Here is a 26,250-nt window from a genome sequence, read left to right as displayed (position 1 = left end):
GAGGGTGAGCCTTGGTGGGCTAGCCCACCTGGCCAAGGCCAACCTTACCAGGCCGTCTCCCAGGGAGGTGAGCAAAAGGGAGAAAAATGGGCCATGACAAAAGGAAAGAAGGAAAGAAAAAGAAAAAAATTAGACAAAACAAAAAAAAAAGTACAAATAAATATGAAAATATCGTTAAAAATTGTTTATGTTAGCGTCAATTGTGCTGGGCATTTATGTTAGTAATATCCGATAAAAATTTATCGGATGAATTTAATTGATAAAGTACGAAAATGTTTATGATTGAATTGATAAAAGTATCGTAAATTTAGTATTTTTTTTGGATAATTTTCTCGTTACTAATGGTATTTAGCGTTTGGGTGATTTTAACGATCACTAAAAGTTAATTCATGTGTGACACCATGAAGGGACAATTTCAAGCTCCTACATGCATTAATATCGCTTGATGTAGAGCATAGCCGTCCCATCTTAAGACTCCCGCGGCAAGTGATGGTCGATGCTCGATAGTAATAAGTACGTCGAAGCCGAGACGAGCGATTAAAAGATTTCCCTGAATTCCAAACGTGTGTCATATAAAAGGAAGCCCATAAATCGGTGGAATCAAATTCAAAACTGGCTCAAAAGCTTCAAAGCTTGTTCGAGAGTGATTCATATGTCAAATCATTTTGCAATGAAAACATGAAGCTTTGTCCTTGTTAGAGACTCTACGGTCTAGTAAAATTGAAATCGATACGCGACACGACTCGATACGTTGTCACTCTTATTTCTCAAAAGATAGAAAATTTCGACATGTTGGGTCATATAATGTTTATCATGCACTTATAAAAATATCAACGATGGGTGTTTTTTCTTATTTTTCTTTTGTTAGAGATTCACGATTAGATTTTTTTAGTTTGGTTGAATATATTAATATTGAGGTGGTTGGATATATGACTTGAGTATGTATGTATATATATATATATTTTATAAATTTATATTTTAATCATTAATTTAATGAAAATGCTTAAAATTGATTCGTGAATGTTGCAATGATGTGTTGAGATATTGGACTCGTGTGTTACTAACGTGCCTTGAGTGTTGATCACATATTGATCACATATCGAAAAATGTTGGGAGAGTGTCGATGCTTCTTAACTCTTCCTTGGGCGAAACATGTCGTTTAACCATCTCACACCTCCTCTAAAAGCAATTTAAATCGTGTCGATTGCATATTGGAGAGTGTCGAAGTGTCGGTGCTTTCTAGCTCTTTAGTGGAGCTCAAATTAAGGGAGAACTCCTTATTCCATCGAAACGATGTCGTTTGACCATCTCACCTCCTCTTAAACCAATCTAAAACCCGCAAACAAGAAAAGTCGGGGATAAAATCATAAAACTCCGCGAGCACCGTCGTCGTCGTTGCTGTTCCTCTCCCAAGAAGAGCTAGTAGGATTCCGCCAGTGAGCTTCTTCATTTTAATGGTGGAACGAGAGAAATGAGCTCTCGCAGCTTGAAACCTCTCGATTTCGCTCTGGTCCCTAGACCGGCCTCTCTCTCCAGCACTCGCTTATCCTTCTCTGTGTCTTGCCTCGGTCGCTCCAAGCGTGTTGGTGGAGCTGCTTCTCGGTCGATCCTCTCCACTGGACGCCGAAAAGGGTTCGATTGTGGCATACGCAGTGCTTCAAATGTGGGTTCCAGTTCCGAGTCAGTTGCGACATCCGCAGACTCCGTTGAGGAAGACCCCGAGTCGGCCAAGCTATTCGAGGTACGGTTTCCGTATCTTCAAGTTTTTGATTGATTACGTTCGGGTCTTTATTGTTTATGTGATTTAGATCAGCGTCGTGGGTGTTTTGGGATTTTGGATTATGCTTTGCTCTGATAAGTGAGGCTGTTCAATGCTGGAAAAAAGTTTGGGTTTTGGATACGCATTGGTGGAATGTATTCGAGCGGAACTCTTGCGTTGTTGCCCGTGTAAGGTTGCGGGTGCGTCTGCTTTGTAGCCCTACAATCTATGATGAAATTTGTTTTTCATAAATTGACCTGCTTTTCTAGCTTTATCAATGAATTTTTGCCGATTTACCTAGATAAAGTAGAATCACCCCTCTATTGTTCGGCTTCTGCAAAATATAACCGGTTCTCGAGACCCTGTGTAGCTACTCTACCTTTACTTATTGGTACAGCACACCTCTCACCTCTCTCACTCTCTCTCGCTTCACATACAACTAAAGAAGACATTATTCATGGCTAGTGGGATGGTTTAAGGGCACGTTGCGTTTAGTACATTCTTTTCTTATTTGAGCCTTTTAATTAAGATTAATATGGTAGAGGATGTGATTAAAGACCTGAGGGAATCAGTCACTAAATTTATGGACAGTTCCCCACTAGGAAGCACATGAAGGGATGAGCCTTCTGTTCTCTGTACTATTCAGATTGCCGCTAGGAAGCTGCTTTGGCTGCAGGGGTTTGAGGTTCTTATGGCTCATTGATGCTTGTCTTCAACTTCATAATTAGCTGGTATCGATGTTGAATCCCTTTTGCTTTCTTAATTTCGTAAACACTCTAAAGTTTTTAAACTTTCAGAAACTGAAAGATGCTGAGAGACAACGGATAAGTAAGCTGGAAGAGCTTGAACGGAAGGCAAATGTCCAATTAGAGAGGCAGCTGGTCATGGCTTCGAGTTGGAGCAGGGCCTTGCTGACTATGCGGGGAAAGTTGAAAGGAACAGAGTGGGATCCTCAGAATTCGCATAGGATTGACTTCAGTGATTTTCTGGGTCTTCTTAACTCCAACAATGTCCAGTTTGTTGAGTATTTGAATTATGGTCAGACAATGTCAGGTTGGTTGATTTTCTTGGCTGCTATTATTTTAAAATAGAAAATTTTCACTATTTTGCACTATCCATCCCTAAGATCTTGCCATTTCTACTAGTTTCAAACCCCTTCTTGTTTAGCTATTTTGGTACCCCTTTTATGAGTATAAAATATTGCAATTTTGCTAAATTAGGTTCTAACAGTGGGACAGTTGGAACACATAGGATCATTTTCACTAGAGATCCTGGTTTTCCATCTCATGTGAGCCTATCAAGGAGTATCATGAGCTGATGCTATTGCAATAACTTGATATATTGTATTGTTCCACAAATACTTTTTTTAAGGCCAGTAGCCCCACAGGGGAAAGAAAGTAAAATAGAAAATAAGGAAAATAATAAACAACAAATAACCAGACGAAGAGAGAAAGGAAAAGATCAAACTTATGAAGACAGTTACTGTGTATGAAATGAGAATAAAGTCTTTTCTCCTACTAGGTGCAGCTGCTTCAGTTATTTTGAATTCAAAATTTATGCTTATCATCTAGAATGCCTGTGTCCTGGTATTGATGCTCTGTCAGTAGCAGAGAATATATGTTTAGCTAGCTTACAATATTTCCCTTCTTGAATAGGCTAGAACACATGCGGCTATATCATGCTTCATGTGAATTCTATTTCTTATCTGATAAAAGAATTTTCAATTTTCTGCAGTAATCTTACCGTACTATAAAGATGGAAATAGGCAAGGAAGCCAAGGGGATTCACAGAAAGAAATAGTTTTCCGGCGCCATGTGATTGACCGTATGCCGATTGATTGCTGGAATGATGTTTGGCAAAAGTTGCATCAACAAATAGTGAATGTTGATGTAATTAATGCGGACACAGTCCATGCCGAAGTTTACTCTACTGTAGCGACTGCGGTGATATGGGGTATGCGGCTTGCCTTGTCAATTGGCTTGTATCTTTGGATTGATAACATGATGAGGCCAATTTATGCAAAATTGATACCTTGTGATTTGGGAAAACCAAGTGAGAAAATACCACAGCCAATTAAGCGACGAGCGCTTGGATCATTAGGAAAAAGTCGGTAAGTAATAGTAGCTTGCAAGTTCTGATAGTTGAATTTGCTGACTTCCTGTTTGGCTTGTTCTTGCAATTTAATTGTGTGTGGAAACTATTACCTCCCTTGTTGCTTACTCATTTTTCTTTCTTTTGCCGAGTCCATCATTTGGTTGCTCAATTATAACCAAGTTTCACTGTGGGGTGCAGATCACTAATCTTGATCTTACTATCATCTCAATTCCTAACTAATTTAGAAAATGTAAATAATCTGATTACATCTTTCAGATGAAGTTTTTTATTGCTCACTGCAAAATTATTTTGATCTACTGGTTATGCAAGTCTGATATCTATGGTTAACAGGCATGATATTCCTTTCTGTCAATGGAGAAATTTAGGTACATGATAAAGCAAAGTTTTATGCATGAGAGGATATATCATGCTTTCAGAAAGTGCGTTTGGGACCTTTTGCCCAAAAGCCTGAATCTGCAATGCTTTCTTCCTTCATATGAGCAATGCACTCATATGTATGAGTAGAAAATCATTTCTTTTTGTGGTAATAACCCAATTTAATGGAAACTAATGGAGGGTGAATTTGTCATCGGCGTACCGGTTTAGGGTTTTAGTGGTTAAAAAATTAGTTTGGGTAAATTTGTCACATGCGTACCTGTATGGGATTTTTCGTGGTATTAATCTTTTAGTGATTACAATTTTTTTCCCCACCCTGGAAAGAGTTACATTCCTAGTTGTAGCAATGTAACTCTCGGTCTTTGTCATTTTTTCTCCTTTGCCCTTGGAGTAAAATCTTATGCATGCGACTGTGAAGGAGAAAATGTTTTGAGGAATAAATGGTTTTGCTGTAAAACATGGTAGCTCGTAGTTTGTGCCGATAACAGTTGACTAGGATCTAACCTTTCTACTGCTATTACCCAGGGCAAAATTTATCTCTGCTGAAGAAAAAACTGGAGTTACTTTTGATGATTTTGCTGGTCAGGAATACATCAAGCGGGAACTGCAGGAGATTGTAAGAATCCTTAAAAATGAGGAAGAGTTCCAAAACAAAGGGATCTATTGTCCCAAAGGTGTGCTTCTCCATGGGCCCCCTGGAACTGGAAAAACATTGTTGGCTAAGGCCATTGCTGGTGAAGCAGGGCTACCTTTCTTTGCAGCCAATGGAACGGACTTTGTGGAGGTAAGGGATTAATTCCTAGCCAGAATGGTTAAGGTAGAGGGTGGCTACTGATAGATCTTTATATGGGTCATCTTGCTTTCTTAGACACGGGAAAAAAAGCAGCTTCCATAGTGATGAACAGTCTTACTGAACAAATCAGAATTCCGAAGCATTTGAGAGTAGTTGTGTGGAAGGTTCTTATTGTGTTAAATCATACACACAAGCCATTGGGATGAACAATCCTGAAATGGTAAGGTGCCCTATAAAGGTGTACTTTCGTGTTAACATGTAACATGTTGTGGAATGTTAGCAATTTGTTTTGATATCTCAGGACATGTTGATCGGGAGAATGCGCCCACAATAATTATGGTGGAATCTTGTTTTGAAAAGCAGCAGTTGCCCTGTTAATTGGCCCAAATAACTCAATTTTATCACCTGTGAGAATGCTTGGAGTATTTGGAATATTTGAGCTTCATTCTGTGGTTCACCACTTGGGTCAAAAACTATGTTGATCACTCCTAGAAGTGAAAAAATCAACTGCTTTTTAGTGGTTGAGAGCAGCGGTGGTGCATTCGCTCTCTATGTGAATTGTGCATTCTAGAGTTGCGGGGTCTGTGATTTTGGCGATCACTTCTTACTGTCTTTGGTGTGAGTGGTGTGTTTTATGGACCCGTGATTGACCGGTTTTTGTCTTTGCTTATTTGAATTTTCTCTTCCCTTATTTTTGAAAAACTAAATTTGATTGGCTTGCAGATAGTATTCATTATCTTCACTTGGTAGTTGGTACAGCTGCTGGCAGAATCGCGTCATCTTTGTCGTCTCTTTTTTTATTGGAAAAGACTAAATGCTTGAGGCTATATATTGTTCCTGAGGTATCATAAATAAACTCCTAACTTCTATTTCTTTTTCTCCAGATGTTTGTAGGTGTGGCTGCATCTCGAGTGAAGGACCTTTTTGCTAGTGCCAGATCATTTGCACCTTCCATTATTTTTATTGATGAGATAGATGCTATTGGTAGCAAAAGGGGCGGACCTGATATTGGAGGGGTGAGTCAGCACATTAAGATTTCATGCTCCATCGTTAATAATAATCTGCCATTTCTGTAATGTAAGAAGCTGGCGTGTTCCTCTATACTATCTTAGTGAGAAAGTTCCTTGCATTTAAAGAATCTCAAAGCAGTACGCCAGGAATTGATTGATCCCACATCTGTTCAAGAAAACCTGTGCAATTACTAGCATGCCTTTACTTTTGTCATCTGGTAGCATCTCTCACAGTAGAAATTTCTAGCTTTCTGTCAGCAGCAGTACACACATTTGCATAATCCGGGTGTCTCGTGATTTTCTAACCTGCTTTATAGCTTCTATCTTTGTTCAGACATGAAATTGGAGGGGGTAATTCTGGATTGACCAGTACTTTTTCCTTTTTCTAATTGCTGATCCCCATAATTTGTTTGAAAGAATGTAGAATCAAGGTACCTCGAACGTCTATTTTGCATATGTTTGACATTATTTTTATTAGGTTTACCGTTAAAGGCTGCCTCTTTGGATTGAAATTTGGTCTATGAATTTTAATATCAATAGTATCATGGGAAAATTCAAAAGTTTTAGCAGTTGACTCTTTTTTGTTCACTGCAAAAAATATGCTGACCCAGCTACAGAGAAGGCTGTGAAAGAGCAATCTCGTTTCTGCATGTTGCCAAACTGATGTGCAGGCATGAAAATTAGTACTTGGGAAGGCAAATGTTGGACTTGGAGTGATTTGTACATAGGAAATTTGTGGCACTACTGCCAATAAATCCGAATGCTAAAGACATTGATGAAAACACGGTACAGTAGTTAAATGCTTATATATAGTATGGGACATTTTCTTCATTCTTCATCATCCTTGAAGGCTTTCCATTGCTTGAAGCTGTTATCCAGTCTTAATAACAGTGTAAAGATTAGTTCTTTGAACTTTTCAGTTGCTTATACTTTATTATCCTCAGCTTCAAGTTGAGATCTTACTTAGGCCTGGAGTTTGTGTTTTATTTATTGACTTTTCAGCTCTTATCATCTCTCTCTCTCTCTCTCTCTCTCTCCACATCTCCACCTGCTGCTTTTACAGGGTGGTGCAGAGAGGGAACAAGGTCTGCTTCAGATACTGACAGAACTGGATGGTTTTAAAGTCTCCACGTCACAGGTTGCTTCCTATTTGTATAGATGAACAGTGTACTTGCATGAAATAATTTCCATATATTGCAACCATTGTTGCCTCTAATGAAAATTTGAACTGCTGATAAAAATAAAGCTAAACCACAATATCACTAAACTGCTTAGTATTTCAGGTCTTAGTCATAGGTGCTACAAATAGGTTGGATATTCTTGATCCAGCTCTCCTGAGAAAGGGTCGATTTGACAAGATTATACGAGTTGGTTTGCCATCTAAGGATGGTAGATTGGCCATATTAAAGGTATTTTGGTTGCTATTTCAGCTTGCAAATTCTAGCGTTGCATGGTTTAATGTTTCAGATATTCTCTGCCAATCACAGGTGCATGCCAGAAACAAGTTTTTTCGCTCAGAAAAAGAAAAGGAGGCACTACTGGAAGAGATTGCTGAGCTTACGGAAGATTTTACTGGAGCAGAGCTGCAAAATATATTGTAGACATGTTTTAATTGTTATTTCTAACAGTAAAGGATAAGTGCAGGGACAGAGACAGAGACAGAGAGAGTCTAATATTTGTTTATCTCTATGACAGGAATGAAGCTGGAATATTGACTGCCAGAAAAGACTTGGACTACATTGGGCAAGATGAACTTCTGGAGGCCTTGAAGAGGGTAAGTGGTGGCTCTCACTGTTCTGGCTCTCTTTGAGACAACCCTTACATCACTTTGATGTGGTACAACTTTGCAGCAAAAAGGAACATTTGAAACAGGCCAAGAAGATAGCACTGAGATTCCAGAGGAATTAAAATTAAGGTTGGCATATAGAGAGGCTGCTGTTGCTGTTATCTCATGCTACTTTCCGGATCCCCACCGTCCTTTTACTGAGGTCCTTGGACTATGCTATCTGGCTCATGCTGTTTGGTGTTTTATAACTGTTCTTATGCTCAAAAAGTTTCTCATTTGCTTTTGACTTCTGCAGACAGATATTAATTCAATACAGAGCCAGCCAAATATGCGCTACAAGGATATCTCAGGCCAAGTGTATGCAAGGAAATCAGATTATGTGAATTCCATAATCCGAGCTTGTGCTCGTAAGTTATTGATTTATGAATATGATTTCTTATTGCCATTTTGCTTGTCAATTAAGGAAGCTATACCCTCAATCTTCTCTTTAACAATATTAGCTTTTTCCCTTTTCTTCTATTTACTGTTCCTGTTGTTTTGCTGGGGTGGGGCAGTGGCATTGGTGGTTTGGATCGTGAGGCCCTGACTATGAATAATATTTGAAGTGCTTGGACTTGCCTGCAAAACTCCATTTTATATTTTCAATGTCTCTCAAACTTTGAAAATGAAGATGTGATATAAACCGCGAAGCAATGTAAATGCTGCTTTGTGTTTCCATCATGGATGTATTTTCAACTTTCTTGATTTACAAACCATCTTCCTTTGATTTGCTTGTGGCCTTCATGTGCATTTTTTCGGTTTGTTGACTCTATGCTGCAGCTAGGGTAATAGAAGAGGAAATGTTTGGGATTGATAACATGTGCTGGATATCATCTAAGGCAACACTGGAAGCTTCCAGACTTGCAGAGTTTCTGATTCTGCAGACGGGGATGACTGCATTTGGAAAAGCATACTATAGAAATCAGGGTGATCTTGTGCCAAATGTACGTATGGCCAATCCAAGTATGACAACATTGCATTCTGCCCCATAAAAGTGCTACTTTTTGAAACAGTAGTCCAAATTTAGTGAAACAAATATAAGAACTTGATTAATTTAACAGCTAGCAGCAAAACTGGAAGTTCTTAGAGATGAATACATGCGGTTTGCTGTGGAAAAATGCGCCTTGGTACTTCGGGAATACCAGTCAGCTGTAGAGACAATCACAGGTCATGATTCTTATATAACAAGTCATTTAATGTTGAAGATAAATGTTGCAATACTAAATTCTCTTCCCTAGTTCCTTAATGTGGTTATGCTTCACAGATATTTTATTGGAAAAAGGAGAGATCAATGCTGAACAAATTTGGGCTATTTATAATGGCACCCCTCGGATACCTCAGGTAATTTTTGAGTTCATGAGATATTGAAAATATTTACTTCGGTTGTTTTCTGGTCCCCTTCCTGCAATTGGGTTGGTTACTTATTAAGTGATGAACCGATAGGCATGTGTTCCATTCTTGCTTAAGCTACGCCTCACTTAGGTGAGTGTGGCTGGAAGCAGGCTAACACAATAAGAATCTTCATCATCTAACCAAACTCCACCACCCCCAGTTCGGAGGATTGGAGAATCAAAGTAGAGGAAAAGGACTTATGGGAGCTAGCAAAAACTTATTTATTGAACCGTATCTTCGTTTAATAGTCTAAAATTTTAAAGTAGTTGACCGATCCATAAAACTCTACAAATCATAATTGGCTATTGCTTGGATGTCTTCAACACCTTCATAAACTGGAACAGATTTTTTTAAAAAAACCTGGTGATGCACACTAAAAAGGAATAGGAAATTTGGATATAGTGTAAGAACAGAAAGTGATACATGTTCATTGCAAAAAGTAGGGAGAATTGTTTGTTGCTTCATGACTTGAAGGAATCAGGGAAGTATGATTTTTGAACTATGGGGTCTCATCATGTAACACTGATGGACTATTCTATTGGTTCTTGTTCAGCCATCTGTGAGTCCTGTAGACGAATATGGAGCTCTCATTTATGCTGGACGATGGGGTATTTACGGGATAACACTACCGGGGAGGGTTACTTTTGCACCTGGAAATGTTGGATTTTCCACATTTGGTGCACCTCGTCCAATGGAGGTATGCGTAATTGTGGTTTAGTGAGGTTTTGTGCTACTATATTTGTTCTCAAGTAAAATGATGTTGCCTTGCCTTTCTGTCCCCATTATGTGCAGACTCAAGTTATCACTGATGAAACTTGGAAGCTGATTGACAGTATATGGGATAAAAGGGTTCAGGAAATCAAAGCTGAAGCTGCCATGGAGATAGAAGAAGACAATGAAAAACCTCAACTTCTTATGGCGAGCCATTTCTTTTGAAACTACAGCACATCATAATATCTTTGAGGTTTGTCCATAATCATGGATTTCCTTTCCGCATATCAACTGTTATTGATCAATTTTGTAAAATTGAGCATTAGTTAAGAGAACATATTTGACATGTACATAAGAAAGACCAGACAGCTCGATCTTTTTAGGGGGAGCCATTATGTCCCATCAAAGCTAGTAGAGAAACTGATAGCAGTAGACTCGTGTGCATCTTTTCCTTAGATTTTCTAGTTCATGTGATACATATTGCATGATCTTGTTATGGTGGACAGTAGAGGTGTCAATATGGGTCTCTGACCCACTTTTATTCACTTGGGTCACATATGTGTTCCGTAGATTTAAAAAATGGGTCAAATATGGGTTTAGGCTTGTAAAGTCTATTCAAATATGGGTTTTAACTCAACTCATTTTCGACTCATTTTTGGCCCTTGGTCTGTAGCTTCCCAAGCATCAATTGTAAATGGGCCTTAATTATATTAGTTTATATTTTATATTTTTTTATAAGTAAAAGAAAGTCAAATAAAATTCAAAAAAGTAAAGACTGTTTTGAAATGCCGCTGCGGCCGCCGACTGCCGGCTGCCGCCACCCACCACCTCTGCGAGCTGCAGCCACAGCCGCCTGCCGCCACTGTCGCCCGCCAGCCGATATGCATTGCAGTTGCATGCAATCTAAACAAGTGTTACGTGAGTCGAGAGTGTACAGTCTTCCAAGCCTTGGCGGGAATAAAGAGAGATCATGGGGAACTTCTTAAGTGATGTGGCTAGAGTTACTGTTGCCACATTGTTGATCAGAGTGGTTTTGGTGCGTTTGACAGAAGTGAAGCGTCTTGAAAGCAAGGCCATTGCCGTGGAGAAGAGTAGAGGAAAAGGAGATGTTCGGGTTTGTGTGAGCCAAAAAGATGGGGGCAAGTTCACAAGGGCAGCAATACAACTAGCTGCTATGGTGGTGGTGGTGGTACTGGTGTAGGAGCTGGCAATGGCAGGCGGTGGTGGCAGTGGTTGGCGGCGGCGGTAATAATAAAAAAATGTTTTTGTAAAATATATAAAAGTTAAAAAAAAATTCAATTGCATGAAATTGTTTTAGTCACATCATTTTTTTAATAAATTATAAGAAAAAATATTTTATAAATTGGTTAAATATAGAAGTATTTAAGTAATACGGGTTAGGTATGGGTTGGGTCGGGCATGGGTCGTTAAATTTGTATTGTATGAACATGGATCAAAACGGGCTAATGGGTTAATATGGGTTGGACCATTTTCGTCCTGACCCACCCATTTGACATGGAAAGTTGCAGTAAGGTTTTTTTGCATCTTCAAAGGTTAATAATATTCTGTGGTTTAAGGGAGCTTATGTGCATAGTCAAAAGCTTGTTTAGTCCTTGGATGTGCTTCAGAGCCCATTTTTGAGCTATGCGTCCATGAAAATGACATGCTACGCCTTCTGTGATGGTCTGCAGCGCATTAGTTGGAGAGTTGCTCCGATTATTCTGTCATCAGTTGTTTTTAGTCCTAACCGATGAGCAAGTTTTAACCATTTCCATTGAGTGCTGAAAAAGAAAAACTGCTGAATGGATGCTTCTGTGCATAAGTACACATTCCATTCATCATTTCTCTTCTTATGTGGTATTTTTTTTCTCTTTTTGTTTTTGGCAAGGCTCTTATCTGCAACTCGACTAACAAGGTGCCTGACAAGCATCTGGATATATCTTCCGGGGTAAGCAGCATTGCTTATTGCGGGGCTTCTACTTCACAACATGTTTGTAATGAATCCCATGGGATCCGAGCACTCTGAGGTCTGATCCATGTGAGGTGCTCTCGAGTGACTGAAATCCGTTTGTGGACAGCATGATCTCTGTGAATCCTCATATTGACTGTGCCAAACTACAAGCTCAAGCATGAAAGAGAGCAGGGAAGATTTGAAAACTAGGACGAGAGAAGGAATGGTCTCGAAATTCACCGAATGTGGTTTAGTGTACAGAATTTTTGACATGTTTGCAGTTTTTGCATTTATGTGGGTTCCAGCAACATTTTTGGTTTTATTTTTAGGCAAGGCATGGTTAAAAACTATTAATGATGGTGGTACTTCAAGTATGAACAGTCAATGAGATAAAGAGATGCGGTTTCTACACACTTTATTCATCTTTCAGATAAGATCTCTCTGTCTCTCTCTCCTCGATATTAACATGCAGGGTTTTAGAATGGGTCTGGATCTAGCTTAACCAGATTCGGAAGCACATACGGCTGGATCAACTCCTTCCGAGTCTCATGCAGGTGGGAAGGCAAAGGAGGTCTATGATATCTCTTCCACTCTTCGGCTGCGATATATTCTTCCATTCCATGTGGAGATTTTAGGCTTTCGCAAGCCTTCCTATTATTCGGAAGCTGCACCAGCCAATGGTATGATATGACCGTCGAGACTCGGCAGTTTTTAGATTGAAATGGAGCTCTGGCTACAAGAAGCTCAGTTGCTCTCCCGTCTCACTTGGTATGCAGGAATGGAGTAGCTATCGCGAAGAAAACTGGGCCAGGCGTACTAATGATAATGTCTTAAAGATAATGATTTCTTCGAACGAACGGATACGTAATCCGACGTGAGATTTCACACGTGCAACCTAACAATGTCTCCTTCACGTATGAGCTCGGTATTAGGTCCGGTCCCTCATAATTATGTGCATTGAAAATGTAATAGTATTTATGTAGATCTAAAACTGGTTGAATTTTCGTAAGGACTCTAACAGTGTCCTCGATATGCCTTGTCCAGTTTTCTTTTCTCTTGTTGTTCATGATTTTCACTCCTATTCAAACTCTCCCAATGGTTAGGATCTCATTGGCGTCATTTTGTGCCGCTATAAAGCTAAATTAACTACTTTCAAAGTTATGTCCTCCTTATTTAGTTTAACGGAGGGCGCGCGAGTAAGTTAATTTTTGTGTCGATTTTGATGTTTATGTTAATTTTGAGTCCAAATTTTGTGTTTATTAAATGTTTAGGCGACTTTTGCAATTGGTTTCACGAACTTGTGTTTTGTGCTTTTAGCTAATCAGTAAACTGGCAATTCTTAATAAAGTTAATTAACTTATGGGATGTACTAATAAATCATTTTAGAAAGAAAATATTGAAAACTAAAAATGGGAAACTCTAAAGCAACAGCAAGAAGAGGGCCCACTTCTCTCTCCCCCTCTCCCCTACAAGGGCCACAGCAGAACTGCGCTGAGCTCGAGACGCGCGAACCGTGCCACACTGCGACGCACGCCCGTGCCTTCGCTTCTTTTCGTGTCGCCGGCGATCGTAGGCGGGTTCTTGCGGCCTCCCGTTCAGGTCGTCTGGCTTGTTCCTGAAACGTGTCAGCATCAGCAGCAGACGAGCACGCCCTTTTCGCCGCTGTGGTCGACGGCGACGGGCCGTTACCTGATGTTAACGGCCGCTAATGACGCCAAGCTCCTGTCTTTCTCCAAACCCATGATTCTTGCATTAACTTATCCGCGAGCAGTTCGAATTCCCGGAGGTCTTGTGTTCTTTGCGGGCTCATCCACTTCTTGTGCTCTTCGAGCTGTGGAGCTCGACGAAGCGAGCGAGTCTGGCGACGGTCATGACTACGCCGAGTCCAAGCAGAGGATGGAGCGTTTTGCCTCCTTGGGCCAGCTAGGAAGAGCGCTGGAGACGTTGAATTCGACGGGCTATTCGCCTGGGAAGCCGACGGTGTATGATTACAATGCCTTGATGTACCGTTACCTGAAATCGAGAGACGTGGTTTTGGAGGAGTTGATTGGAGTGTATCATGGAATGAAGCGTTTTGGCCCTGCACCTAATGCTCTGACTTTCAATACGCTTCTCAATGGAATGTTGTCTCTTGGGCACTTGAAAAGTGCATGCTTCGTTGCTCAAGAGATGTGGGAGTGTGGCTTCTTGCCCTCCTTTAGTTGTTTGTCGAAATTGTTGAAGAAATCGCTAGGATTGGGGAGATTGGTCGATGCGCTCGAAGTGTTTGAATTAATGCTCAAGTGTGAGTATCACCCCACTAAGCCCACGTTGAGATCCTTGATCTCTATACTTTGCAAAAGGGGCATGGTCCAGAAGGCCCATCAAGTTGTGTCCGCTCTTTTCCGTAGAAATTGTGTTTGTTGTATCTACAGTTGTAATCCGATTGTCTGGGCCTTGTGCAAGTCTGGACAGAGTTATAGTGCTCTGGAGTTGTTATACTGGCTGAAGAAGAGAGGTATTCATCCTAATGTTTGCTCATACACGGCTTTGGTTTATGGATTTAGCAGGGAAGGGTCGTGGGAGGAAGCTTTTCAGTGCTTGGATGTCATGAAACACGATGGATGCGAAGCTAACGTGATAACTTATACTGTAATTATAAAGTTCCTTTGTGACGGTGAGCGGATTAAAGAGGCATTAGCCCTTCTGTCCAAGATGGTTCAGGAAGGGTGTTATCCAGACTTGTATACATACAATATCATTCTCCGGGAATTGAGTCATCTGGATATGAATGTTTCAGAAGTTTTTTGGATGATTGATGAAAAGGTTCTTTCACCTGACCCGTACACATATTCTGCTTTGGCCGGAGGCCTATCAAAAGTTGGCAGAGTAGGAATCGCATGCAATCTTTTAAGTGATGCAATTTCTGCGGGCTGTAGCCTGGATGTTTGTGCATATAATATATACTTACTGTGCCTATGTCGGACTAATAAATCCAAGGAAGCTTTGTCTGCCCTGGAAGATATGATGAGACAGGGGGTTGTTCCAAATAATATTTCGTTCAACACAATTTTGAGCGGTTTCTGTAACGAAGACAGAATTGACGAGGCTTTACATAATTTATACCGTTTTGAATGGATTGGCAGTGGACCAGATGTAGTTTCTTTCAATACTATTTTGTCTACAGCATGCAGACGGAGAAACTCTGCAATGGTTAGAAGGGTCTTGGACCTAATGGAGTGTGAAGGCATTAAGCTTGATGTTGTTGGGTCAACTTGCTTGATTGAATATTATTGTGAATCTGGAAAATTTTCAGAGTCTTTTAAGATATTGAAATCCATGATGTGTAATGGACCCAGACCGACAATTGTTACCTTGAATGTGCTTTTGGACAAACTTTGCAAGAATAAGCTACCTGCAACTGCTCACAGGATCTTCTGCAGCATCAGTCATGGAATTCTTCCTGATATTACCTCATACAATATTCTCCTCAATGAATACGTGGAAGAGAAAAATTATGCAATGATTGGTAAGCTTCTCATGGATATGCATCAACAGAAACTAAACGCTGATGTTGTCACATATGGTACTGTGATTAAGCAGTTCTGTGAGGAAGGGAGGATTTCGGCTGCTCTTCAACTCAGGAATCAAATGATGAAAAATGGGCTTACTCCAAGTATTGCAATCTACAACACCATATTAGCTGCCTTGTTTCAGAGAGGGAAGTTATCAGATGCTATTGCATTATTAACCACGATGGTCAAGGAAGGGTGTGAGCCTTGTGAAATTACGTTCAGAATTGTTAATCAAACCGCGTCCAAGGGTTTTATGAAGAGATTTCCAAAGGTTGCCAAACTTCTAGAGTTTGTCATCTCTGATCATCGTGAAAGTAAATGCCATTCATGATTTTTGGCATAGTATGCTCACGTGAAGAATCCAACTGAAGTGAGGAAGTTGCACTTGCAAGTGGTGGGTCCTTAACCTGCATTTTCTTCTTTTGGTCATTTTATCTGTACCATTTTTTCAGTGGTTAATTGTGTGGATGCTGACTTTGAATATGAAATACGATAAATTAAGCTCCTGCAACTGCTGGATATTTTCTTTGCTAGAATTAAAATTATTTCAAAGTGGTTTTTCGAGAACTTGTGAATGCTGGTCAGCCAGTGGATCTCTTCATCTTCACCTCTTGATTTTAAAAAAAATTTCGCAACCCCATCAATGTACAATCAGACTTGATCTAGAACATTGCTGTAGAAATGGTTAACAGGCAGGGAAGAGAAGGTATAGACTGCAGATAAACTAAAGGTACAAAATACGTTTCTATTAGCTCAATCCAGTCAAAGGAGTCTTTCCATTATATCTGTTCTTTTTGTTAGGTTAAAGTCAGAACATTTATATAGAGAAGAATGGAAAAGACATGCGCAAACACTTTGAAGAAAGCTATCAAGTACTCGGATAATACGGAGGATATGGTGCAGCACAGAGCACAGTGGTGTAAACAGATTCATATAGCTACCTCATGTATTGAGTAAAAAAAAGGCTATGTTAATGTCTAGTCATCTTGGACTGTAATACACGACTGCAACTGGAATTGACTTAGTATGTGTTCAACCTAGTCTCAAACTATAAAAGAATTAGAAAAGGGGAAGAATAGTTTGCTATAGATTTGATGTGCCTATAGTTAACTTCATAAAAAACATGAAGAGAACTGTATGATGCTTACAAGTTAAAGAATTTAAGGAGAATGAAACATCTCTGACTTGTCAACTGTGGTTTCATAATGTGAGAATGATGTTTATGGTCATATGGACATGCTAAAACTCTACTTTTCTTGGTCCTTGTTCAGCCGGCTGTGAGCCCTACAGATGAGTTTGGAGCTATCATTTATACCAGGCGATGAAAAATTAGTGAGCAACACTGTCAGATAGGGTTACATTAGCACCTGAAGATGTTGGATCCTTGACATTTCTTGCGCCTTGTCTGATAGGTATGCCTAGATGTTGTTTAGCCAGGTTTACTGCTACTATTTTTTCACCACTGCCAGATAATGCCTGAAATTTTGCATTATTCATCTGCCAACTCATGTCAGTAGCGATGAAGCTAGAAAGTTGACGTATGGCATATGGGATAAAAATGGTCTGTGAAATCAAATGAAGCTTCAGGGGATACAAGAAAATGACTATGGAAAGCCTCAACCTATTTTGGCAAGCCATTTATTCCGAAAGAAAGTAACAGCACATCTTAACACCATCTTTAAGGTTTGTCTGCATTCTTTCCTTCCCATTTCATTTCTTCCTCTTATCAGTTTTTACTTTTATCAGTTTGTATGATTGAACCTTTTTTTTTCCTTTGAAAGAGAACAGAGCTAATATGCACATAAGCAAAATATGATGCAGATCCATCTCTAGGGCGGAAACCTTCTGTTCCCTTGAAGCTGTTAGAAAAACTGTTACTAGTGGTTTTGCATTTCTTTTTGTTTGATTTTCAGGATTGCATGTTGTGTTTTATTGCATGTTTCTGTGGTGGTTGGATGCTGCATAACTTCTGTTGCTTCTTTAAGGAACTTGAGTCTACCTGATACTTCAAGGGATAGTTTAAGTGCATTGACATACAGCGTTAAAAGCTGGCGTAGTGGTAAGCGTTGTTTCAGAGACTATTTCTGAGCGCTGTATAAATAAGATTAATATGGTACACACTCTGTAATGATATTCAGCAGTTGAATAGAAAGTCAATCTTGGTCATTAAGTGATCAATAATTTCTAACCATTCTTTTCATATTTGATTTGAATATCCAATTAAAATAACTGCTGACATATTCAACTGTTTACAAATACGTAGAGGATTAGTGAACATGGTTTAGGCTCATATCTGGACCTTGACCTCATTGTACCGATAAGCAACTAGATATTTATTCATTCAAATACAGTAATATAGTAAGCGGTATAACTTATTGCCGGGGTTCCTCTTTCACTATTGATCTGTCACCATGATCGCATGGTGAGCGAGTGCTCCCGAGGTCTTATCTCTCTTTATAGGTGCTCTCAAGTGATTGGCATCATTGTACTTGGAAGTTGATATCAGTGAAGGCCCATGTTAAGGACAGTAAAACACTCGGCATATAAAGACTGGGATTGAGGATGGATAAAGTTGATGATGGCAAAGAGAATGTTCTCACAATTCATGGATATGTCATTTTTGAGTTCTTACATATATTTACAGGTGGCTGTAAGAATCAGCTCGGCCATCGTCTTCAGATGACTCTTGGTGACATAGTATTTGAAAAATTGCATGGTCCATCAGAATAGACTTTGTACATGCCTTTATTCAATTATATATTTACAGGTGGCTGTAAGAATCAGCTTGGCCATCGTCTTCAGATGACTCTTGGTGACGTAGTATTTGAAAAATTGCATAATCCATCAGAATAGACTTTGTACATGCCTTTATTCAATTTAATATTCTTTCAAAAGTCTTCCACTAGATGCGGAAGTACAGTAGCTCTGAATCAATTTCTACCTTTAGCCTGCGCAGGGAGGGAAATTTGGGGAGGAGGCCTGCAATTTGATTTGCACTCTCCCAATATGAGGTGTACTTGGCAATGAGGCTCTCATGTTTAGCATCTCCATTGAGATTTTTACCAGCCTGGTTGTCATTTAAGATAAAAATTCTGTCCTTTCTTTCTTCCCCTACAATCTCCATGAACTCCTCCTTTTTGAAAGTCCAGTTCCCAGTTTTCAGGTTGAAATGATAGAGTGGAAGGAACCTCTGGCCATAAGAGGCTACAAACTCCAGTGCAGCAATAATGTACTCAAACTCCTCCTCCGAAAGGTAGTAGGGAAAGCTGACTCTGGTCCATCCAGGCTTCCCTCCCACAAAACCCTGTTATAAAGGTAAACTCACAGAAGATTAGTAAAATGCTTGATCTTATACATCACTAAGAAATTATCACACTGGTTGAGGGGTAGTGCCTAATAGATCCTTCGTCTGTATGGCTATTACGGTCTGTAAACCTTCAAGGTTTTTAATGTCACTGTATTACAGGAAAGAAACAAGCACCTTACCTCTTGAATGGCACGTCTAAATGCATGGGACTGAGCTTCACTGATGCCAAGGAGGGCATGACCATATGGACTGGCACAAGCGCACCCACCTCTTGCTTGAATGCCGAAGAGGTCATTGAGGAGAGTGGCAACAAAAGGTCCATGGAGAGGCTTGTCTCTTTCTTTCCCCGTTTCTCCCCACAGGTAAAGCCCTCTCTCTGTTCCCTTCTTATCACCATCTGGTGGTGAATTAGTTGTTGAGTATATCAGGAAAGACAATATTGCTTGTCTCTTAGCTGTTTTGTTCCCAAGAATCTCTATGTTCTTGTTTGTTGAGAGCCTTTTGATTGCTTCTTTGATGTTCTTGTGCTCCAGTTTCTCAATCACTTCATATCCCACGTAGTCTTTCAGCCAAAATGCCAATGCTGCTCTTGTGATCTGAATAATCTGTGGAGTCCCAGCATTCTCTCTTTCTTCGATGTCTTCCACGTATAATGTGTCCTGCTAGGCAAGTAATTTAACGAGTTACCAACTGATAAAAATTAGAATGCTTTGATGATAATTGCTTTAGCTTTTGAATTTGCTCTTGCCGCTTGCAACGATCAATGCTTTTACCTTTTCATTGAAGCCATTCACATAATCAACAGTTCCTCCTCCACAGGTTGATGGGGGAGATGATCCAAGCTGATAAAGAGCCTTGCTCATGAGTAAAATTCCTGGAGACCCAGGTCCACCTAGGAACTTGTGCACACTGAGGAACATAGCATCATAGCCGTCGATTTCTCCCGATCTCATGTCGATTTCCACGTAAGGTGCACTGTTCAAAATTAAGCAATTCAAGGCCAGTTAGATAAAGTCGCTTCATTACGTTACCACAGAATTGTATAGTCCTGTTAACATTTTCTCAGTAAAGTGCAAACGGTTTGTTGTTAGAAATTCCATGAAAATGAAGGCTCACCTAGCTGCAAAATCAAAGCAAGCGAAGGCACCAAATTGGTGAAGCAGCTTTGTGACAGCTCTTGTGTCGGTATAAATCCCAGTGACATTACTGCAAGCTGAGAAAGAACCCAGAATTGGCCTGTTTGCATCTTGATAAGATTCAAGTTTTTGCCTTAAATCTTCCATGTCCATCAAACCATCTTCGTCTAGTCCAATCTCTATGACCTCTGCTAGACTTTGCCTCCATGAGAGAAGGTTCGAGTGGTGCTCATAAGGCCCGACTAGGACCACCCATCTCTCTTCGCTTGGCATGCACTTGGTCATCCTCTCTCTGAGGATCGATGGCACCGCGATGCCCATGACATCCTGGAGCCGCTTGATCGACCCGGTGGATCCTGATCCGCAGAACAAGATCGCGTCCTCGGGTCCACCTCCTAAGCACCGTTTGATGTAGCTCGAGGCCTCGTGCACCGTCTTGGTGGTCCGGTGACCCACATGGCTGTCGGACGTGTGTGTGTTACCTTATGCATGTACGTAAAAATACCATTCAATAGAGTGATTTCATCTGATGTTTCCTATATCTATCTGAACTCTGGAAGACACAGGCATTTTTTGGGAAATGTCTTTCAATTTTTTTCGTTAAATAAGAGCACCTCAAATGAAACTCAAAAGTTGGATTTTAAAAGTTAAAAGTTAAAAGTTAAAAAAAAAAAAAACACAAACAAAAATGATCGATGTAGAACCTCATATGATATATCATGAAGAACGATCCTACCTATATACAAATCGTCTTTGGCTTGAAAAATCTGTTCTGCTCATCAAGCATTAGACCAAAGGTTAGGATTCTCTCACGCAGTAAATTCGATGAAGTTCTTTTCCGATCATGATTGCAGCACGACGACGAGTGTATAAGCGATACTTTGGAAGAACATATAATAATTTCGAACGTGCGAAACGCACGAAAAAAAAAAATAATTATTCATCATAAGTTCAAAGAATAAAAAACCCCTCAATGAAACTAAATAATGCATTTGACTGACAAAGGAATATGGATATTATTATATAGTCCGATTGCCGGCATAGGAAAGATGGACCAGAAACGTCAAAGCTACATGTATTCCTGTCCATACACGCAACGAATTGGCTAACGAAAGCGGTTTCATTCAACGTTGACCTTTAAGCTTCGAGCCATTGTTTTAGGAAAACGATGTATTGGCTTTACGTAATGCAACCGTAGATGAATCGTTTTCTACGAAACTGGAAGAAAAATGTCGTAGACACTTGACACGCGCTTACCGTAAAACGGAAGGATGTTGTCGACGATGAAGTCCTCGACGTAGCGGACGCAGCGGCCGGAGGCGGTGCTGTCGGCGTACGTGATCCTTCGCCTGCCGAACGGCGAGTCAAACTCGGCGTCCCCGCCGATAATCTGAGACCGGATCCACGCAAGCTTCTTCTCCACGCTGTCCGCCGCCGGGAGTCCCGCTCCGAGCTTCCGAAAGGATTCCGAGTGCTTGCACAGATCATTCCCCGGCGTTGGCGATGGTGATGGACTGCCCTCGCCATTTCTTGGGTTGGTGCACTCGTTTATGGAATTGAGATGCGAATGCCTCATCGAGCTGGGCTGCTCGAGTTCCATCGTCTTGTGAAGGAGGAGCGAACAAGAGATCAGTGCCTTGTCTTCCTTTCTTTCTTTGGGGTGACGAGGGTTTTTCCAAGGGTGTGAGGGAAAGAATGAATGATTCCATCATTTCCATGGGCTTTAAAGATTAGATGGGTTTGGCATGACAAGTCAAAAAAGAAGAAGCTCCCTTATAAAAATTATTATTTTGAGTTTGCTTTTTTCCTTTCATAAAATAAATTGTTTATTGGATTCTGGTGGCCACTGCTGTAACTCTGTGGTTTTAGCGTCTTAAGGTTAGAACGCCGATCTGCTCACACACACAGAGACGACTGTCCTAAATAGTTATGTTCTAATTTAGACTCCCTTTATTTTCGAATAAAAATGAATGACCTCGAGAATATTTCTCTGAAAATGATCACGCGTATCGCTTACGAAAATGGATGAACGGAAAATGCATTCATAGTCCATAAATATTTAGAAATTGTCGTAGACGATGAAACTATTTTTCATAGACTAATTGTCTTAAGCAATACAAACGATCATATTCACAAAAATATTTTATTACATTATTTATTTATTGCGAAACAAATGGATAAGCTAATGCAACCGATGCGATCTACCTTACCTAAGAGCCATAAAACCTAAGACCCTGTTTGAGAAATAATATTCCCCCCAATCTCCCACATTCGGAAAAATTGTGCAAAAAAAATTATCGTAATTTTACCAATTCAGTTCTAAACCTTTTAGTTTTTCCAATTGAATCATAAACATTTTCACGTTTGGCCAATTGAATCAATCCACAAAGTTTGCTTAGAAATCGTTGACGCCGGTGTTGGCCGTCGTACATGGTATGGCTGGCACTAGTATGAGTAATTTTTAATATTATTTTGATATTTTTCATGAATTATTTATTTATTATTCTTTTCTTTTGATATGGTTTTATAGGTGGGGCCGGCAATGGTTGGCGAAGAGGGCTGCGACACCTGTACCCGTGGCTAGCGATGTTCTCGTGACAAGGATGTAGTGACGAACGGGGTGACGAACGTGGCGACGAATAACCTCATACTCTTATAATGAGAAGTATCACCCAATTAGTGCAATCTTTTAAAAAAAAATTACAAGGCACTAATTAATGTTGAAACGGAATAAAATCAAGCAAATCTCAATTCAAGCAACTTTCTTAATGAGATTATTTATTACTCCAATCAATGCTCTTATTTAAATTTTCTCCCTAGGTTCACCTACCAATGACTAATTTATATATGCAGATATTTCAATCCATACACGTGGACCTATATGATATATGAAATATATGATAAAGGTATATCTTTATTGTAAACTAATAACTATAGAACTTATAATCAATTCATCGAGCTTGGATCATAAATAACTCAATGACTATGTTTCCGAACTTGATTGATTTGATAAATCGTGGGGCTCACGGATTCTGGGGATTCGTCTTCTGCCTTGCTTCTGATTGGAGGACTGACGTCAATTCGATCAAACAATTTACCACACGGCCATTCGCACACCATTTGCTCAATTCCACGCGAGTCACTTTTTCTGTCAATTTTTTCTTTTATTTTTTTGTCCTTTGTTATTATTATTTATGGCTTGGAGAGAGAGACAGAGACAGAGACAGAGACAGAGACAGAGAGCCCTTTTGCAGCAATCAGTGTTCTTCCTCTGAAACTATAGCTCATAGCTTTTTTTTAATTGCGAATGCTTGCATAACAGTCACAATGCTTAATGACAAAGCGACGCTTATGCTAGTGGCTCCCTTTCTTAATTTGTATCAACCAATACGAAAACATTTTCAACTAAAATTGGGAGGTTTAATTTATTTGGTAATTTAGAGAAAGTGATTTCCTTTTTTTTCAAAAGAGAAAGTTATTTTTCCCGAATCTAAGCGTGTTGTTTCCGGTTCATGAAAAATATTTTCGGTAAATCAATTAATTAAAATACCGAAAGGCCGGAAAACAATTTTTCGAAAACAATTTACTTTTAAACAAATGGATCCTTTATTTTAGGAACTCGCATATATTCATGTGGGTGCCAACGATTGATGGGAAAGAAAAACAAAGTATGAGTTGGGTTAGACAAGAGATGTATACGGACCAAATATAAATCGCCATTTTTGTAGATTGTGTGGTATCATAGTTTCATTATGTAATCCGGGCGATTTTATTGTTCCGCTCCAAAGACAGGGATTTTTTTCCATGACGATGGAATTCTGAATAGTTGATAAGCTTTTAAAGATGTTGGTATAAAAATAAATTATGTTTCATGTGATTTTTATAGTAATTAAAGGGTTTAGGATTAAATTGGTCGTCATACAATATATTTAGAATTTTTTGGACAATTATTGCACCAAATACATGAAGAGCTATTGGTTTTGACCTTTTTTTGTCGTGTTTGTCCTGTACTAGCCATTTCATGTGTAGAATTGAAGATATTTACTCCTAGATAATTATGTTGTAATGTAGGCTTCATTTGTTTTGTAGAAAATAAATGATTGAAAAAAATATTTTTTTTTTCAAAATTGATTGCTTGTATCGCTTACTAAAATGAATTAATGAAAAATATTTTCATTGTGCACAAAAACATTTAGAATGTTGTAAATAATGAAAATCATTTTCATTGACTAATTATTTTAAACGATAAAAGTAATTATTTTTAAGAATTTTTTTTCACAGCAATCATTTTCCACTAAACAAACGAAATCTTGAGATACAATTATTTTTATGCTGTAAACATCTGCCTTAAGTGTTTTGACATTTTCTCGATTTCGACCCAAAAAAAAAAAAAAAATCTTCTCAATCTATGGGACGCATTGCTATTGGTTAGGTAAAGGGAGGGGGCGAGTTTGAATTCAAAACGCACGACTGGGTCGGATGCACTCCATAAGCGGTCCACTCTAATCCTAGAAAGGATGATAAGGTCAAGTAATTGAGACCATCTATCTTTCTTTAGGAGAAAATGTAGAAATGACCGACCATGGCAATCTCTTTGACCGTTGCTACCAGAGTTTCGCATTGAAAAATTGTTAAAAAATTTCTGGACTTATTGTACATTTTATCCATTTAGTTTTAAATATTTTAATTATGCTATTAGAATTTTAATTTTTGTTTTATGTTTTTCCGAGTCCATATCGCTATGTGGACGCTGATTCGATGATGGCCGGCGGAGGAAAAAAGAAAAAAGAAGAGAAAAGAAAAAAAAGGAAGTGTTAATATCACGAAAAATTTCAAATTTGTACACTTCGTAATAAATTTACCGCAAACTAGTAGACCTATGGCAAATTTATTACAAACTAATTTTTTGACCACAAAAATCTCAAACCGGTATACCCGTGATAAATTTATTTCAAACTTGTGCACGTGTGATAAATTTACTTTTCATTAGCTTTCGTTAAATTTTAACATCAAATTGTTGAGTTATATGACATATGATAGTTAACGAGTTTATTAGTTTGAGATTTTTACTCTCTGTTTATTACAAATATACTAATTTAGAGTTTTTCGTAATATTAATTCAATTTTATGAAAACTAATGGAAAGTAAATTTGTCATATGTGTACCAATTTGGGGTAAATTTATCACAAGTGTACTTGTTTGGATTTTTTTATGGTAAAAAAATTAGTTTGCGGTAAATTTATCACATACGTACTAATTTGAGATTTTTTGTGATTAAAAAATTAGTTTAGGGTAAATTTGTTATAGATGTACCAGTTTAGGGTTCTTCATGCCAATAGCCCAAAAAGAAACAAGCAAAAAGGGAAAAGAGTTAAAAAATAAAGGAAAAGAAAAAAATAAAAAAGAAATGAAAAATTTATTAATAAATTGTTCACTTTAGAATAAAATTTTTTTAAAAATTAATTAAAAATTGTCAATGCTTAACTTACCGAACAACTTTTGAGCCAAAAAAAAAAAAAATCTTACGAACAACAGTTCCTCCCTACCAATCATCCTCCTCAAATAATGCCAGAATAAAAATGTGGGAAACATTGACTTTTGGAAAAGAAAATGTATTCTAGGATTTAGGGTCAGATCAAAACGAGATAACTGATATGGACATCCAAGATTTAATTTGCCACGCCAGCAATAGGGCCCAATGGGAAGCGAGACAAATCATTTTTGGCGACTCCGTTTGTTTCGCGAAAAATAATTTTCAGGAAAACGTCTTCCGGATTTTCCGGTGTTTGATTCTCAGAAAATAAGTTAATCTAGGAAAATAATTTCCATCCATTGAAAAAACTCCTCCACAAGTAAGGAAATTTTTTTCTTCTTTTTGAGAAGAGACAAACATTTTCTCTTATCTTTACTCCCTCAATTCCTTTACATTCATTTTCTCTTTTATTATTTATTATTTTTCTTTTTTCTTTTCCTTTTTTTCATTTTTTTTCATTTTTTTCTTTTTCCTCCTTCCTCTCGCGCGGTTCGTTCCTCCTTCTTCCTCTGCCAATCGTGGAGCCCGACGATAGCCGGTAGCCCGACGATCGGCCATGACCCGGTCCGACAAGCTCAAGGCTCGGCCGATTCAAATGAGCTTGAGCTCGTCCAAGGCCGAGGAACTCCAGCAAGATCAATTATAGTTTAATATAATCGACTGGTGCATGTCATTTGCATTCTTAGGCGGGCTTGGCTTATTATTTGAGTGATCAGCTGGCGAGCACGATTGTCGTTAATATAATACCACATCAATAAATGATGACGAGGATCATTGGACCGATTTTGT

At 39.0% G+C, this 26,250-nt stretch overlaps 3 protein-coding genes across 11 annotated transcripts; 2 read left to right on the top strand and 1 right to left on the bottom strand.

The window, feature by feature from the left end:
- Positions 1–1,350: 1,350 nt before the first annotated feature.
- Positions 1,351–12,342, top strand: LOC115726484 (probable inactive ATP-dependent zinc metalloprotease FTSHI 4, chloroplastic). Of its 5 annotated transcripts, XR_004013549.2 has the most exons (18): positions 1,353–1,741; positions 2,557–2,812; positions 3,494–3,869; positions 4,775–5,033; positions 5,927–6,058; positions 7,116–7,190; positions 7,336–7,461; positions 7,540–7,649; positions 7,748–7,826; positions 7,903–8,040; positions 8,134–8,245; positions 8,658–8,821; positions 8,939–9,044; positions 9,142–9,218; positions 9,823–9,966; positions 10,062–10,233; positions 11,869–11,921; positions 11,952–12,342. XR_004013549.2 is itself a non-coding variant. In XM_030656364.2 (17 exons), the coding sequence occupies exons 1-16, from the start codon at positions 1,472–1,474 to the stop codon at positions 10,203–10,205; spliced, it is 2,568 nt and encodes an 855-aa protein (XP_030512224.1). In that variant the 5' UTR covers positions 1,353–1,471; the 3' UTR covers positions 10,206–10,233; positions 11,869–12,342. The 5 variants fall into 5 exon arrangements, 3 of the variants coding, with proteins under 3 accessions (XP_030512224.1, XP_030512225.1, XP_030512226.1); XM_030656364.2 differs by having other exon boundaries at positions 11,869–12,342; XM_030656365.2 differs by having other exon boundaries at positions 10,062–10,234; positions 11,896–12,342.
- Positions 12,343–13,383: 1,041 nt separating this feature from the next.
- LOC115726485 (pentatricopeptide repeat-containing protein At1g09900-like) lies at positions 13,384–19,093 on the top strand. Of its 5 annotated transcripts, XM_048275207.1 has the most exons (7): positions 13,384–15,675; positions 16,757–16,897; positions 16,998–17,168; positions 17,946–18,220; positions 18,433–18,496; positions 18,642–18,800; positions 18,952–19,093. In XM_048275207.1, exons 1-2 carry the CDS (start codon positions 13,624–13,626, stop codon positions 16,808–16,810), a joined length of 2,106 nt encoding a protein of 701 aa, XP_048131164.1. In that variant the 5' UTR covers positions 13,384–13,623; the 3' UTR covers positions 16,811–16,897; positions 16,998–17,168; positions 17,946–18,220; positions 18,433–18,496; positions 18,642–18,800; positions 18,952–19,093. The 5 variants fall into 5 exon arrangements, with proteins under 5 accessions (XP_048131164.1, XP_030512233.1, XP_030512236.1 ...); XM_030656373.2 differs by lacking the exons at positions 17,946–18,220; positions 18,642–18,800; positions 18,952–19,093 and having other exon boundaries at positions 18,442–18,567; XM_030656376.2 differs by lacking the exons at positions 17,946–18,220; positions 18,433–18,496; positions 18,642–18,800; positions 18,952–19,093 and adding an exon at positions 17,267–17,934.
- Positions 18,313–21,631, bottom strand: LOC115726487 (probable cysteine desulfurase). Its single transcript, XM_030656378.2, has 5 exons — positions 21,186–21,631; positions 19,909–20,410; positions 19,566–19,767; positions 18,972–19,451; positions 18,313–18,789 (listed from the first exon to the last, which is right to left on the bottom strand). Exons 1-5 carry the CDS (start codon positions 21,526–21,528, stop codon positions 18,388–18,390), a joined length of 1,929 nt encoding a protein of 642 aa, XP_030512238.2. The 5' UTR covers positions 21,529–21,631; the 3' UTR covers positions 18,313–18,387.
- Positions 21,632–26,250: the final 4,619 nt, after the last annotated feature.

Source organism: Rhodamnia argentea, chromosome 1, assembly GCF_020921035.1.
Source record: "Rhodamnia argentea isolate NSW1041297 chromosome 1, ASM2092103v1, whole genome shotgun sequence".
NCBI classification, from domain to species: Eukaryota; Viridiplantae; Streptophyta; class Magnoliopsida; order Myrtales; family Myrtaceae; genus Rhodamnia; species Rhodamnia argentea.
Note: the sequence above shows the minus strand (reverse complement) of the source record. Positions and strands in the feature narration are given on the sequence as shown.